The sequence below is a fragment of the Chanodichthys erythropterus genome, chromosome 8 (assembly GCF_024489055.1).
Source record: "Chanodichthys erythropterus isolate Z2021 chromosome 8, ASM2448905v1, whole genome shotgun sequence".
Lineage (NCBI taxonomy): Eukaryota > Metazoa > Chordata > Actinopteri > Cypriniformes > Xenocyprididae > Chanodichthys > Chanodichthys erythropterus.
The window spans coordinates 19,141,966-19,159,038 of NC_090228.1; the positions used below are offsets into that span (position 1 = coordinate 19,141,966).

The 17,073-nt window shown below is 36.9% G+C and overlaps 1 protein-coding gene across 1 annotated transcript in view; it reads left to right on the forward strand.

Annotated features, from left to right (window-relative positions):
* Nucleotides 1-14,501, forward strand: part of sema3c (sema domain, immunoglobulin domain (Ig), short basic domain, secreted, (semaphorin) 3C) — an 80,937-nt gene extending 66,436 nt beyond the window's left edge. The window contains exons 13-18 of the mRNA XM_067392228.1: nucleotides 620-708; nucleotides 3,853-3,894; nucleotides 4,080-4,237; nucleotides 5,160-5,227; nucleotides 10,298-10,428; nucleotides 11,243-14,501. Coding sequence (XP_067248329.1) covers nucleotides 620-708; nucleotides 3,853-3,894; nucleotides 4,080-4,237; nucleotides 5,160-5,227; nucleotides 10,298-10,428; nucleotides 11,243-11,644 — 890 coding nt within the window. The 3' untranslated portion in view covers nucleotides 11,645-14,501. The remainder of the gene's footprint in view (nucleotides 1-619; nucleotides 709-3,852; nucleotides 3,895-4,079; nucleotides 4,238-5,159; nucleotides 5,228-10,297; nucleotides 10,429-11,242) is intronic.
* Nucleotides 14,502-17,073: the final 2,572 nt, after the last annotated feature.

The following is a 17,073-nucleotide window of genomic DNA, read 5'->3' on the forward strand; positions in this document are numbered from 1 at the left end:
AAATTCCTGATGGAAAGCCAGGATTGTTGTGCGGAGCGGCCTGGCTGGTCCTTGGCAGGGTTTTGTCTTGAAATGTTGGCCATTTAAAATGGGAATTTCCAGGGTTTGAGCTTAATTCCCCATTGACCCTCTCTTAGAGCGTCTGCAGCGGAATATACACACCTATCATGACCTCACAGAATGAATGAGCTTGACCTTTAATGGTCATTAGCAGCTAGTGACAGCAAACTCATCACTCAAAACATTTCTACAACTGAAGATATCCAATAAATAATTTCCACCAGACAGATGGCAAAAACCCTTTACATTGAAGGAAGGCCACGGGCCATATCAAGGGACTAGAGAGTGGGTTCTTTTGACTTGAACCAGTAAGAAATCACATAGCAACCACCCAGGACACTTTGGCAACGGCTCACATTTTCTTCTGAAGTCTAGTCTACAGATCTGTTTCTCAGAACAGATGCTCAACAACATCAAAAACCAACCCAGACACACACAAAAAGAACAATGGAAATGGAAAGTTCATACTCAGTTCAAACCCAGACTAAATTACTGAGGTTGTTTTTGCTTTCCAGACTGTCCAATATACTCTCCTGATGTTCTGATATTCTGCTCACAGATAAAGGCACGGTACAGAAGGTTGTGGTCCTGCCGTCAAACGGCTCTCTGGATGAGGATCTAATCCTGGAGGAGCTGGAAGTGTTTAAGGTTTGAGTTCTCACCACACATAACACATCAAAGTATCTAGAGGGCAGACTGCATGAGCGGAGTTGGCAGTGCCACAAAGCCTTTTTTTGGAACTCAGTGTTTTACTAGGGGAGATTTTAATGGGAACAGAGGCTGGGGTTGAGGTGAGGTAAAGGTTACATTGTGAGGTTTCTTATGATCTGCTTGAAATCATCAAAATAGGTTTAGGCATCATGATCATCAATTTATGGACCATGAAATGCCACACACGTAGCTCATTAGACTGTTTAATTTGGCATCTCAACACATGCTCACAGATTTGCACTTGCAAATACAAACTCAACGCTGTGATGTTCATTATTGGATCAATGATAAATAGGCTAAGAATGTCCAAGCAAACTATTTTTAAAAGTCTAGTTTAAAGGGGACCTATTATGCCCCCATTTATAAGATGTAAAATGATGTCCCCAGAGTGTGTATGTGATGTTTTAGCTCAAAATACCTCACAGATAATTTTTTATAGCATGTTAAAATTGCCATTTCAGTGCGGTCCCTTTAAATGCAAATGAGCTGCTGCGCTCTGCCTAAGAGGGCGGAGCTTCAGGAGCTCGTTCTCCCCTGTCATGATTCAGTCAGGAGGACGCACTATAATGTCAGAAACTGCAAATATATGCTGCATGGAGATAGAACAGGTATAGTTTAATTCAGTTACGGTTATAGCTTATATTGTCTTCTTGTTTTTATCCACTATATTAGCACAAGCCAGTTTACCGATGAGATTTATAATGTTTATTGTACTTCACACCATGAAGTATGAAGCATCTGTTTTCACTCTAGAAAATCAGTGTAAGAGCTTAATAAAACACATTGCAAGTGTGCATTAAAATAATATCCATAAACTCTCTCTCTCCCTTGCATTATCATCAAGATACACAGCGAAGTACACAGAAACAGTATATAACAGTAAACAATATATAAAGACATTATGTTTTTTCGGCTGGTGCCTAATAAACTGGTAAACTTTATATCTGCAAATCAACTCAGATGAACTGTAATAAAGTGCTCTCACCTTTATTACTGCAGTATTCAGTATCACTCTGGAGACTGCATGCTTTGTATTGTCACTTTTGTATTGACATTCTTCACAAAGCAATCCGGTGTGAAATGATTCGCACAGACATAAACACATTTCGCTAGAGTTGAGGGAGCGTTTTCTTCAAAAACAAAATTAATCCACCTCCTCTTCAGTGGCTTAGATTTCAGGAGTAAATGGAGAGAGCTATGTGGATTAATCCATCCAGTTACAGAACACCTAAAACGCTTGGGAGACATTCTCCTCAGTGCAGTAATGGTGGACTCGTTGTGAACTCACTCAGGGCGGTTCTATGTTAAAATGGCAGTGTCTGTCAACATTTGTGGGCGGAGCCTGTGGCTAATGTGACATCACACTGCCGGAGATCTGGAAACTGCTTGTTCTGAGACACTGCTTATGATTTATGGGGATTAAAAAAAAAGAAGTGGGTGGATTTTTATCACTATAGGGTGGTTGTGTACACACACTGCCAACACACATTTATATCAAAAAACCATGCAAAAGTGAATTTTGCATAATAGGTCCCCTTTAAAACAAACATGACCAGTTCTTAGAAATATCATTAATGATGCGATGTAACAGAAGTAGGCACAGATCTTTTCTTCCTTATTGTGACATACATCCAAGTAAAACGATTATCGAAAAAGAACAGGGAAAAAAAGTAGCACATGGATCGTTGTTGATTGGATGGAGGCAGATTTGAATATGAGCTTTCAGTAGTTTGTAAAAAAGGGGTGGAGTTTAAGCAGACTAAATAATAGAAGCCTGGCAGAAGTCACCAGAAAAAAGAGTTGAAGATCAAATTATGATGTTTAAATTAGAAATTATGAGCTCAAATATCTTTTATTTTTTAAATAAAACATGCATAGATAAATCGTTCACATTAAAGGATTAATTCACTTTAAAATGAAAATTACCCATGATTTACTCACCCTCAAGCCATCCTAAGTGTATGACTTTCTTCTTTCTGATGAACACAATCGGAGTTATATTAATAAATATCCTGACGCATCCTAGCTTTATAATGGCAGTGAATGGGACTCCACACACTCCGGTGGATTAATAAAGGCCTTCTGAAGCGAAGCGATGCGTTTGTGTAAAAAAATATTCATATTTAACAAGTTATTAAGTAAAATATCTATCTTCTGCCAGACTGCCCACTGTATTCAACTTACGAAAAAAGTATAACTGACATCAAGTCTGTTACGCTTTTTTCTTAAGTTGAATAAGGAATGCATAGGACGTAGCGTAAACCTTTTGAACTGCAAGAGTTTTACACTTTCTTCATCGCAATATTCATTTAGAAAATAGAACGTATGGTTTTCTATATCACACTAACTTTAATCTTTAATTAAATTACTCTACAATTGGCAAAAAGTGTAACCATCAAATAAAAAGAGATTACACTTTTTTGAATAAAACACACTGCCCGGCCAAAAAAAAAAAAACATTGCTGATGGAAATAACATCGCAACATTTATTTCCATCGAGAGGTGCATAATTTTTTGGTCAAGATCTTGTATTGACAATGCAAGAGGTGAGCACTCTGTAAAGTCTCCTCTAGCACATCCCAAAGACTTTCAATGTGCCAATACATGTGTGAAAATGATTCTTCATGCTCTCTTAACAATTCTTTCACAATTTTAACCCTGGTGAATCTTGACATTGTCTTAATACATGGCTGTTTAAGAAATGAAAAGCTACACACTCCATCTTTTAGGGTTAAAAGAACTGTTGCCAAACATATAACATGCTAGAAACATAATAATCACTGTAATAATGATTCATTCATAGATTCTTAGGTATTTGCCTATTAAAATCCAATTTTTTTTTTTTTTTTTTTTTTTGGTCAGCCATTGTAAATATATAATTTAATGCATTTTTTCCCCCATCTCTTATGAGCTCAGGACAGTTACGCCTAAAAAAAATTAGAAATTTGTATATAGATACATAGGCATTTTATGCATAAATTGTAATTTCTAATGTGTATTTTTTTTTTTAATAAGTGAATATCCTGACAAAAAAAAAAATCTTCTAACTTCAATGACACTATTGCTTTTTTTGATTTTCAGAAGCAGTCTCCTATCACCAACCTAAGAATCTCTTCTAAAAAGGTAACTACATTTAGTAACTCTTCTATCTAGCTGCACTTTCTGACCATGCGCTACATATAGTAAGTGGGGGTGGTAATAAATTGTGGAGGGGGAAATAGTTGCTTTAATTCTGGGTAATTATCTTGTCACCAGTCCTGTGGGTTAAATGAACAGCTTTTGTGATATGTGGTTTGTTTGCGTTACAGCAACAGCTGTATGTTAGCTCTGAGCATGGAGTGTCCCAGGTGTCCTTGCACCGCTGCAACGCATACGGCTCTGCCTGTGCGGACTGCTGTTTAGCACGGGACCCGTACTGCGCCTGGGATGGCCTCAGCTGTTCTCGATTCTACCCCACTGGCAAGAGGTACACAGGCACACACACAACAACACTCAGGGTGGCATAAATTGCAGCAGCAGTGGGGCAGAAATAAATGATGAAGACAGCTTTGGTTGTAATGCAGAGACACACAGTCAGGGCCGAAGATTATTTGTGGGACTTGAACAAAACCGTAACCCTACATATTAAAACTAATTTAGACAATATTATATTTTAAAGAGTTCTGGCTTAAGAGTTTCCCCTATATATATATATGCCTGTCAGGGGAAACTCTTAAGCCAGAACTCTTTAAAATATAATATTGTCTAAATTATATATATATATATATATATATATGACATAGCGACAGACTAGAGATTGACAGTAGTAAGATTTGATGGTGGGCATTTTTGACTTGGGCCAGTAAGCGACCACCTTGTACCACCCTAGCAACCACACAGCAACACAGAAAAAACATTTTGACAACTGTGTGGAAACACTTCAGAAACAATCCCGTCTTTGGCATTCGGACCACACACATACAGCCGGTCAATCAAACAGAACAGCCCACATTCTGCATATTCATTAGTATTTACATTGTGGATTGTTTCAGAATGGGACATGTTAAAAATTAATCTGATACTTTAGCTAAACAGTTTCTCTTGAAGTCAGATGTGTTGAGTTGGGAAAATACTGATGGAAGGAACACCCATCAAAACATTCTTCCCGAAGTAATAAAGTGGAAAAGACAGACATTTCACTTCACTGCACTTGTGGCAGCTGAATCATGTTAATTGTGAGGAATTAAGCTAAAATGTGACTTTCATGACAAGGAGTGTGTTTTAGAAAATGAAAAGCGTGCAAGCATTCAGACAGAAACGTTGATAAAAAGTGAGAGAATGTAAGAGGGAAAGGAAAGAATGCATATATGAAAATATGTTGGATTAATCCTGTGTAAATGTTATTCCAGGAGAAGCAGAAGGCAGGATATTATGCATGGAAATCCACTGACTCAGTGCAGAGGGTTCAATCTGAAAGGTAATAACTACCTGCATGTCAACACTTGGGCTAAGCAAATAAAGTCACAAAGTTATGTGCTGAGATGAGAATTTCAATTTTCAGTGAGCAGTTTATTTATTTATTTTAAAAAAGTCAAATCATTAGTTATGTTTCCATCCAAAGTTGTGAGTTTGCGCAAAACTGGAATATCGCATAAAACATTTGTGAATAAAGCAGCGTTTCCATCCCATGTGTTTAAGAGAACAACATCATCACTTCCTGGGAAATTAGCACAAAATATCTGTAGTAAGAAGTGCTGCAATGAGGGAAGCCACTGTGGCTCTTTTATCCTCGATCATAAATGAGCTCTCAGACGAAACGCAATAAACACCGTCATGTTATCTTGCAATCAGATGTCTGGTGTTTGCGAAGGCAATCATGAGAAACGCTTCTGGGGGGGAATTAAACCTCATCGTTTTGATGACAGACTTTAGCTCAGAATTATCAGAATTTTTCAGAATTACCAAACCAAATTCTGAGATGCTGTCTGTGCAATGAAACTGATCTGCTGGTTAGTACAGTTAGCCAGTTCCATCCTCTGTTGCGGTAAAGTCACATGAGTTTTTTCAAAGTCCCTTTAAGACAAGTCATTTCACTCGGCGGCCATCTTTGAAACGCCTCTCGAGTGCAGCTCCTATCTCTTTGAATGGGGAAACATCAAATTCTCTAAAGCTGTTTGCCAATTAAATTTCATGTTGGAAATCACCAATGAAATCTGACAACAACTGTCTCTTAAATTTTTTTTCTAAACACACGAATCATGACAAAAAAATTTATTAATCAGGCTGGATCAAGCTAATGCGCATGCGCAATCCTAAATGCGCGTCTCTTGTGTCTCATTTTGGAGGCGCGTGTGATTGTTTCTATAGGAACCTGAGCTTCTAATGGCCGCTGCAATCGGCGATTATTTAGATGACTTATTCCGCCATATTGTGCGTTGCACTTTCTCGTATTCAGAAAAATATAAGTGACACGTCTTGTTATAGTCTTTGGTGGTTTTTTTCGCCTCAATATCCGCCTCAATTGAGCGCATATGTTTTTTATCCACATCTTTTAGAATTTATGCGGATCTTGGTGTTTCCACCAAGCTTTTTTTTTAAATGCGATATCCCAAAATTTGGATAAAATGGATGGAAACATGGCTATTGTGAGTTGTTTCATGTAATTGCAACTTTTTCTTGTAAATGCAACTTTATTTCTTTAAACTGCAAAAAATGCTTTGCTTACTTAGATTTTTTGTCTTGTTTCCAGTCCAAATATCTAAAAATTCTTAAATCAAGAAGCATTTTCTAGACAAGTAAAATGTTTGTCTTGTTTTCACAAAAAATAAGTAAAAATTAAGTGAGTTTTTCCATAAAACAAGCAAAATTATCTGCCAATGGGGTAAGCAAAATAATCTTATTCCAAACCAAAAAAACAAGATTATTTTGCTTACCCCATTGGCAGATTGTTTTGCTTATTTTAAGCAAAAACTAATTTTTTACTTATTTTTACTTGTCTAGAAAATTCTTCTTGATTTAAGAATTTTTAGATATTTGTGACCCGTCACGGAAACCAGGGACACAAGTCGGCAGCACAACTTTCGAGCAAAATGAGAAAGAAGCATTATTTTTTCAAAATTGGTGATTTTCGTTTTTTTGCAGAATCTGTTAGTTGAGATCATGAAGAAGCCTTTCCGTGTTTGAGATAGCAGTATTGGTATATTTAAAAGCGTACATTTTGAGGTTGAAATCGGCTTGTTTTTCGGAGATTCTAGCACGCAGTAGGGGCGTGTCATGTCTGTGTGTATTTCCATACTGGGAAGCGTGGCTACTTATTATGCAGCGCTCTGGCCGGCTCTAGCTGATATCAAAATTCAATGAAGAACCATGGCCGTTACACCGAAAATGTTTTGAAGTACTTCTTCGAAAGCCAGATGCTTATGAACAAGCGCTCACTGCTTCTGAAGACGATCTGAGTGACGATGAAAGCGGAATAATAAGACATTACCTCTCTGGAGTCGGGTAACGCGCCGGCGCATTTTGCAGGATTTTTTTCACATTGCAGCAAAACAGACTTAAAATACTCTGTCATTTTTTGTCATAGAGACATAAGTAATATATCAATTGAAACTATAGAATGTTTTCTTTTATTTGTGTACACTCAGAGTAAAAACAAAATGTTGTGCTTTTTGAAAAATAAAGAAAACTAACATGATGCGTGATCTCTCGTCTCCCTCTGAACGAAGTCCAATCTGATAGTTCTCAGAAAATGAACTGTAACTTAGTGAATACTAATCATAAAAAAATTATACTTATGTCTGAAAAAACGTTGAAATGTCACGTTTTAAATTGTGTAAGTCAAATCGAAAACAAACCTTCTGTGTTTATGTAATCTGTATGAAAAGAGAGCCATGTCAGACGCCCGTGATTCAGCTCATTATCCGCTAATGCGGCCACGCCCACAGAGTCAGCGCTATTCAGGTGCAAATTCAGTCAATACATGTATTCATCATCTCAATCGTGTATTTATTGTCTTGAAAAGTGTTTTGAATAGCCATAGTTAGCGATCTCTGGCCTCTGTTAGTTCAGTTAGTATCCTTTATTATTAATAGTATGCGGTCCATGCAGCTTTACAGGGGGTATGGCTTATCTAAATGAGATGTAAATGAGCCCTATTGTCACTCCCAGCAGGTGAGAACAGGTGAGAACTGCAACTTTAGAGGCGTTTTTCTCCCTATAGAGCTTTCTTGAGTGCCTACCTTCAAATGGCCACAACTTATCCAAATATTATCAGATATCATGTGTTTCATGTGTTACACATCTTTGGAAAGCTTGGAGACTACACTTTCAGAATCTGTGAATAACTCAAAATGCCCCAGAACCGACTTGTATCCCTAATTTCCGTGACTGGTCACATTTGGACTGGAAACAAGGCAAAAACTCTAAGTAAGAAAGTGTTCATTTCTTTTATATCTCTATATTTTAAAAATGTGATTTCATTTCTGAAAGTTACTGCTTTTTTTCATAATTGAAAAACATTTGGTTAAACTTGTAATTACTAGTTGAAAACTCTTGAAACTTCTGTGAAAACCCCATCATCAGGCATCGACTTCAACAGTTAGTGTGCTGGTCATATTAGCAAAATTTTGCAAACAAAAAAGTTCTATTATATTTTATTGTCAATCGAGTACCTCAGGGATTACGCATTTTTGTAGGCAAAACCCGGAAGCGAGTTAGCATTTTAGGACTTCCGGTTCCAACGCTGTAAAGTTTTTTTAATGGGTTTTTGCTAAATCGCCTGAAATAAGGTCTGTGGTTAACAAAGCCTCTAAATACTTTCACGTTTTGATCTATGACATAAAACACACCAGTTATAACCCACTTGTGATTTTTTAAACTTTTACTGTGTCTTAAAATCGGCGGTTGCTAACAAATTGCTAAAAGGGACTACTTCCTTTGGTGGGGACTTTAGACATCATCATTAAAAACAGGACATTTGGACAGCATTTCTCATGAAAAAGTGGATAAGTATTCATAACAGCACAGATCATAATCAGCGAGCATGTTTATAAATAAAGTTGTTTTCTAAATAAAGTTTGAGGAAGCTTGGTGGTGGTGACATTGATCCGCGACCATGGTGTGTTGTAGTCCGTTTATAGCCTACTGTTAGCCTTTAATATCTGACGACCTTATTTAGGCTTCAAAATCTATAAATGTTGTGTTAACTTGTAAAGATTATCTTGATAGACAAAACGTGTAAGTGTCATAACCCTTTGTTAAACACAGAGCTTATTTTCTGCGATTTTCCAAATGTCTATGGGAAAAATGCATAGGCTTTCAATCGAGGGAACCCGTGCGCCGCTAACTTCCGGGTTGGCCTGCAAAAACATATCATCGCTGGGGTACTCTATAGTCTAGTGATGTATTAAGTCACTTTCAAACAAAACAGCTTTCTGTTAGTCAACACAGTGAATCTTATGACCAACCTGTAGCGAAATATGCACGAAGAAATTTTCACTCTAACACGAAATTCCCGATCACATGTATTTCTCTTGAAATGACTGGATTTCCAACATTAAAATTGTACTTCTACACAAATGTATGTTGTGATTGGCTGTGATTGTGCCACATTTTTGCTTTCTGAATGTGAAGACAAACTCCTTGTTGCTAGAAACTAAGTCACGTCTGGTTAGGACTCATAATTAAACATTTTGCGAGAGCATCTAGAGAAGAGCATCTAGAGTGAATCAATCTAGTGACTAAGTATTTGCTCATCAACACAGCCCCAAATGGATCCATTTTGGCGTTATGAAGGTTGCCATAGAAACTAATGAATTCAAACTGCTCAGAGTAAAATCTCCAAGTTGTCATCTTGTAATTATGCTAATTCAGACGTGAATACAGCCAATGCTAATGCTAACACACTCATGCAACAAAGTAATTTTTTGATGTTTTGACGTAGTTTTCCAATACTAGCATGTTTTAATACTAATGTTTCCAATACATATACATGTATGTAATTTCCTAATGAAGGTCATAATCTCAATGTTTAACTTATGCAAATTCCTCACACATTTCTGTCTCTCTTCTTCAACCACTCTTGTTTCCTTTTTTCTCTATCTGTCTGTCTCATTCTCTCTCTCCTTGTGAAAAAATCTGTCATGGGACCAGATTCAGAACACCTGCTAATTTGAATACAATTGGCACGGATACTGTCAGTGATCCAGATGACTCAGTTCAACACTTGGATGCATCAGAATTATTAAATATCAGTCTTAACGATGAGCGAAAGCATTATACCAGCTGTATGCACAAAACAAAAGTAGCATAATGTCAAAACAGATGTTGAGTGTATGATATCATTGGCCAGTATACATGGCCACTTATCCTATTACACGCTAATCTGGCCCATGACTCTTTAGAGCATTTTTTACTGCATACTCAGTGAACTCGGACCACATTAAGATCTGCAGATGTTAGCGTGTCAACTGAATTACATCAGTGAAATTACAATTAGTAATCACAAAGTGTGTGAGAGGATTGGCTAACACTTGATGTCATGTTTCAGCCTACAGGAATGCAGTGGAGATGACTCAGTATGGAGTCAAAAACAACACCACCTTCCTAGAGTGTCAGCCCAAATCTCCTCAGGCCTCGGTTAAATGGCTCATTCAGAGAGACAACGATCGCAGGAAAGAGGTCAGACAATTCTGTCCAAAATGATACAACATTACACACTGATCCTCAACAGGCGACGTACAGTACACTGTGCAGTCATTATGTGTTCGTAATCATCAAACAGCCCCATTAGAGTGACTCCTCCTAAACTTTTAATGCTTCCTCTGTGCTTGGAGAATAAGAAAATAAAGGACGTACAGGGATGTTCAAAACTATTTGTCTTACAAATACATGTCATCTGGCTTACAAAAATAAATAAATGAATAAATAAATAAGATTAGAGACAGACTTACACACACACACACACACACACACACAAAAAAACTTACAATAGCATTTAAGAAAATATATAATATTTTTTTACAATGTAAAAGGGGTTTCTTAGAATAATGTAATCCTATATAATGAATATATTAAAAATATAAAATTATAATATAATGAACAAATTAATATTATTTTAAAATATTATAAATATTGAAATTAATTTAAACATCTTATTAATTAACTCATCTTAGTTAAGGGAATAACATAGTTTAATATGAAAAAACGGTGGAGTATCCCTTTAAAATAGCAATGCGCCTGAACAAACCCCTTTTTTAGACCAGCATGCCCATGGGCGCACTAACTGGCGCAAATGCATTTACTAATTTAAGGACGTGGCGTTGAACAGGAAAACGCGAACGCCGCCGGACGCAAACTAGCAAACACACTTGCGGCTGCACCTTGCGTCACATTGCGCCGGATGTATTATAGGGCCCATTATGTTTTAACGTTTTGTATTCGCTAAGCATTTAAAAATCCTGCATTTACCAGTCACTCTTCTTTCTGTTTGCAGGTGAAGTTGAGCGATCGTGTGGTGTCCACCAATCACGGTTTGCTCATCCGTTCGGTGCATTCTTCAGACCAGGGCCTGTACTACTGCCTGGCAACAGAGAATGGCTTCAAGCGCACTCTGGCTAAGATCCGTCTCCAGGTGCTGAGCGAGGCTCTGGTCAGCGCCCTGAGCAATAAACAGCAGTCACCCTGGGGCTGGGCAGCCACACTGCACCCTAAAGCCCTGGTGTCGGCCTTCAGCCCGGCTGAGACGTTGGCCATGCACCAATACTGCAAGGAACGCAAACAGATGCAGAGTCTGCAGAACATACAGAGCCCCATGAGAGGCGATCTGGGCAAACTCAAACCCCTGCTGGACCACAGGAAGAGCAGGAACCGCCGGAACCACTTACTAGAGGAATAGAGGTGGAAGGAGATGGATGTAGAGATGATGAAAAGGAATAAAGACATGCATCAGGAGAGAACTCGAATGGAAAATAAAGGAGGAGAAGGTTGGAGAAGATTCCTCTGATATGAACCTCAACTGTTTTTTGTTTTTTTTCTTCAAGCTCAAAGCATCTCAGGTGCTTCCTGTACAGCAGTCTTATATACATGAGGAACGGCCGGAGCAGAAGACTCTGAGAAATCCTAAGACATACACATGCACTCAAGCTAATCTGTGTTTCATGCTACATAATACAAGATGCCACATGTCATTTATTAGTGCTGTTGTCATTTAATGTGGGTGTAACATTTCAGAACAATCCAGAAGGTAACGCAAAGTCCTTTAAGTCCCAGCAAAATAGCTTGACAACACATTTTTTTCTTGCACATTTTCTTTTAAAAAAAAAAGGAAGTTGGGGTGGGCTCATTCTTTTTTATAGCCAGTAGTCTTTAGTTTACGTCACAGTCATGAATCTTTATTTGCTCTTTGCTAATGCTAGCCAAAGACAGGTGATATTAACAAAAGGGACATTCTCATTCTTAAGAGCAAATTTCATCCAATCAAATGCATACACTCCTGAGTGCAAGATGAGTCATCAATATTTTTGGTTTGTTTAATGAAAGAGAAAGACTGTAAATTTTAAATGTACATATGCGTTAAAGGTTTATATTATCAAACTTTAGGAGTACACTAGCTTTAGCATTAGCCTCAAAGCTAAAAGACATGGACTAATACCCAAAAAATTTGAGTTTTGGTTTCTAGTACTACACATCTGATAACATTTGATCAGATATGGATCATGAGATTTTTGTAAACTAGCATTACTATCTAAGCCAACAGAAACTGATTAAAAGCTACATTTCAATTTGGATTTCTAGGTACTTATAGCTGCTAAACTTGTTAACTTTTAAGAGCACACAAACATTAGCATTAGCTTCTAAGCTAAAAGAAATGGACTAGAAGCAACATAATGTCATGAGAATATGAAAGCAGTATTAACTTTTAGGTACACGCTAATATTTGCAACAGAAATGGACTAAAGGTCACAATTTTCATTTCGACTTGGATTTCTTGGTACATAGAACATATTCTTGGTACTTTAGGAGCACACAAGCATTCACATCAACTTTTAAGCTAAGACTAATGTAATATATCATGGTTTCGATATCATATATGACATGTTTGGGGCAAGAAATTTGACTTTTTGGTAGGAAATTTTCTTTAAATGGAACACATATTTCTATTCTACTACCTACAACTCTTCAATACCTCAAACTAAACTACAAGGCTACATTAAATATGTACAGTAGTCTTTATCAATGGCCTTCCCCACATTGATATGATCACTGTCAGGTAATTTTGTGGATTCGAGCTCATCTCAAATATAGTAAAAGCTTGTTTCTAGCAAATTAATTGTTTATTCTCACTTAATGGATCATGAGAATCCTTCTTGGACGCACAGACCGAAGTACACCAGCCCAGCTGCACCACAGATGTTCATATGGGAAGAGAAGATGGTTTGGAGACATTTCAAACTGTACCAGACAGGTGGCTCTCTGAGCCCATAAAACTGTAAAGAGTTTTGTGTGTTTGCCCAGTGTTGTGCTTTGAGAAACATCATTAATCCAAAATACTTCTTCCTTAATCACCGAGAAAAAAAAAAAAAAAAAAAAAGTAAAAAAAAAAAAAAAGTTTTGTCATCATTTACTCACCCTCATGACCTTCCAAACATGCAGGACTGGACAGTAACTGGTCATGCTTTGGAAAAGAGCAGTGTGAACATTCTTCAAAATATCTCCTTTTGTCTTTCCTGAAAGAAGGAATGACATAAGGGTAAAATATGTCCATATGTCCATTTTTTTCTTTTCTTTAATTTATTTCTTTTCTTTAATTTAGTGTATGTGCAACTTTTCCTCTTATTAAAATGGTATGCTAAACCACAATAAAATAGTTTAAAAACCCATTCACACAAGGGACAATAACTCTAATGATACAATAAAGATATTGTTCTAAATGTAAAGGAATAGTACTTCAACTATAACAATAATGGCACAGAGAAACAATATTGTTGGAATCACTTTCAGAATGATTTTTTTTTTTTTTTTCAGTTAATGAATGATAAAAACATTAAAGCAGGATGGATGACCTCAAGTTTACCAAAAGATTAGTTCACTTTCAAATGAAAATTACCCCAAGCTTTAATTCCATAGAGTTTAAAACATGTAAGGATAGGCCCTATGAGGCATGTGATCATGCATGTTGTTTCATTGTTATACAGGCACATGTTTGATGATGTTGGGAATGTATATCATGTTAATATATTCTGGTTTGCTCAGTGTGAACAGCTGTAATGTGATTGTCACTCATTTTAGATGACGTATAGCATTGTACAGCTTACAATTTTTTATTGATGTCTGTGTAACTTGTGTTTTTGTATTTTGAATGCCTGTAAAAAGTTTAAAAGCTCAGCTCTTAAAAAAAAAAAAAAAAGATGAGAAACTTCAATTTCACAATTGATTTCTGTATGGCTAATAGATGCATTTCATTCACATTTAAAAGGTTTTTTATTTTCTCGGAAATGCCTGAATTGTTATTTTTATGCCAAAATTCTTCAGATATTTTTGACTGAATCTGCATTTCGCAGAAGTTTCAAGGTTTTTGTTTTTCTGTGGCATTGTGTGCCCTCTCTAAATGACATTTGGAGTAACAATATAATAACGTTTTAGTATTATTACTATAGAAAATATGCTGTATTCCCTGTGAATGTTAATGATAATTTTATTTTATTAAATGTCTTGATTCGTGTATTCCTATTTATTAATAATAAAAGATTGAACAACTGCATTAAACACCATGTGGAACTTTTCATATGAACTCGTCATATGTTTTAGGAACTCTTTACAAGAGAATCAGATTTGCAGTAGGCTCCTGAAAAATATTCACATTACATTCATAACTTGAAGTTTTAAAGACAATATAATGGAACATGAAAACCAAGTTCAAACAGAGCACAAGAATACGTTTATCATTGTTTTGTTTAAGTGCATATATAATACGGTTGTGTTCACACAGAGTTTTTCACGAGAGTGAAAAACGAATTTTACTCAAACCCACGCTCTAAAATTTCCAGGACTCACATCCTTATGTTCGGTTAAAGGGTTAGTTCACCCAAAAATGATAATTCTGTCATTAATTACTCACCCTCGTGCCGTTTTACACCTGTAAGACCTTCGTTGATCTTTGGAACACAAATTAAGATATTTTAGTTGAAATCCGATGACTCAGTGAGGCCTCCATAGCCAGCAATGACATTTCCTCGCTCAAAATACATAAAAATACTAAAAACATATTTAAATCAGTTCATGTGAATATAATATTAATATTGAACCACTTTAAAGTGACATGACTATTTTTGGAGCGCCAAAAAAAATCAACTTATTTAGTTATGGCCGATTTTCAAGCTTCGGAGCATTATGAATCAGTGTATCATGATTTGGATTGCGTGTCAAACCGCCAAACTTTGGCACTCCGAACCTCTGATTCGATACGCTGATTCATTATGCTCCAAATCTTCCTGAAGCAGTGTTTTGAAATCGGCCATCACAAGTTGTTATTTTGTTTTTTGTTTTTTTGGTGCACCAAAAATATCGGATTTCAACTAAAATATCTTAAATTGTGTTCCAAAGATTAACGAAGGTCTCACGGGTGTGGAACGGCATGAGGGTGAGTAATTCATTTTTGGGTGAACTAACCCTTTAATATAGGTGCGTTCACGCGGCCTCGTGTAGTTACGAGATTCCAGCTTGTAAAAAGCATTCACGTCCTCGTAGAGCTCGTAATTACAGCTTGTAAACTGGGAGTTTGTACTACGTGGCCGCTGTACCACCTGACCGCTGTAGATTAATTTAGGCGTTGATAGTGGTGCCATGGAAACGCATAATTCCCAGTCCGAGGACGTGAACTGCTCCGAATATAACGTCACGTGTTGTCATTTCAAGAATCCGGTAAATACGAGGTGACGTGAATGCAGCATAAGTTAACGGAACGTCTTGTCACGTAATAGCCTACGTTGAACGCGCGTGCATCTAGTGCGTGTTGCATTTTCATGTGTGGCTTTGGTAACTTACAGAGACGCAGAAACAAGATGTGTTTTAGATCCAGTAATCTTCCACTCCAGTCAGTTTTATGGTCATATTCAGTCAGATATAAGTGTGCTCTCGGTTATTTAGACTGACTGGTAAACTGACTGATAAACTCGCGCCCACCGTTTACAGGACAGGTGACAGTCAGTTATCGCGAGAATAGAAAACATCGGACATTTTATGAGATGCACCACAACGTAGCTGACTTTGATAGTCATCAATTTAAAATGTTACAAACCTGACCTTTTCTGCACTTTTTAGACAGCTGATATACTAGATATGACAATTATGTGAAAATCTGGAATCTGAGGGTGCAAAAAAATCACCAAAAAATCGCCTTTCAAGTTGTCCAAATGAAGTCCTTAGCAATGCATACACACACAAATGTTTGTTTTTATGAATTGTGGGGACATTCCATAGGCGTAATGGTTTTTATACTGTACAAATCATATTTTCTATCCTCCTGCACCTAACGTTAAACCTACCCATCACAGGAAACTGTGCACATTTTTACTTTCTCAAAAAAAATAAAAACTCATTATGTATGATTTATAAGCCTTTTGAAAAATGGGAACATGGGGTAATGTCCTCATAAGTTACCCTCTCCTTGTAATACCTATGTCACACCCATGTCATTATACAAATTTGTGTCCTGATATGTCACAAAAACACGCACACGCACACACCTACACACACACACACACACACACACACACACACACACACACACACAAAGCCATAAAGCATTATAAATAGGGTAGCAGTATTCAAAAATAATGACATTATGAGACATTATATACAATATATACACTGTAGAGTATAAATCAAAGTAGAGTATAAATCTACATGCTGTTCGCTCTTACCAGTTCAAAACCCATGGGTCCAACCAGAGCAGAAAAGCAACAGAGATGACCAGTGGCACTTCATAAAGCAGAGAGAAGGTTGCTCCTACCCTTACTTTTAATATTAAACAAACCCCTTTGTCCCACTCAACCACAGGCCTCTTGTTCTGCAAACCCTCCCATTTTGATTTAGCATCCACTGAAGAGTGGAAAATAAATCGTATGGATTTACAGGGTATAACAGAGAAATCTGTTTCAGAATTTTCTCTGTTTCTCTACTCTTCAGCCTGGTGGTTGTTCTTATGCATGAGAAGGCAGAACTTGATGTGATTTGAGATGTGCAACAACTATGTAAGGAGGACAGAAAAAAAATTACAGAAAACAAAAATAACAATGAGGCAAAGTTTTACAGTTGTTTGTTTTA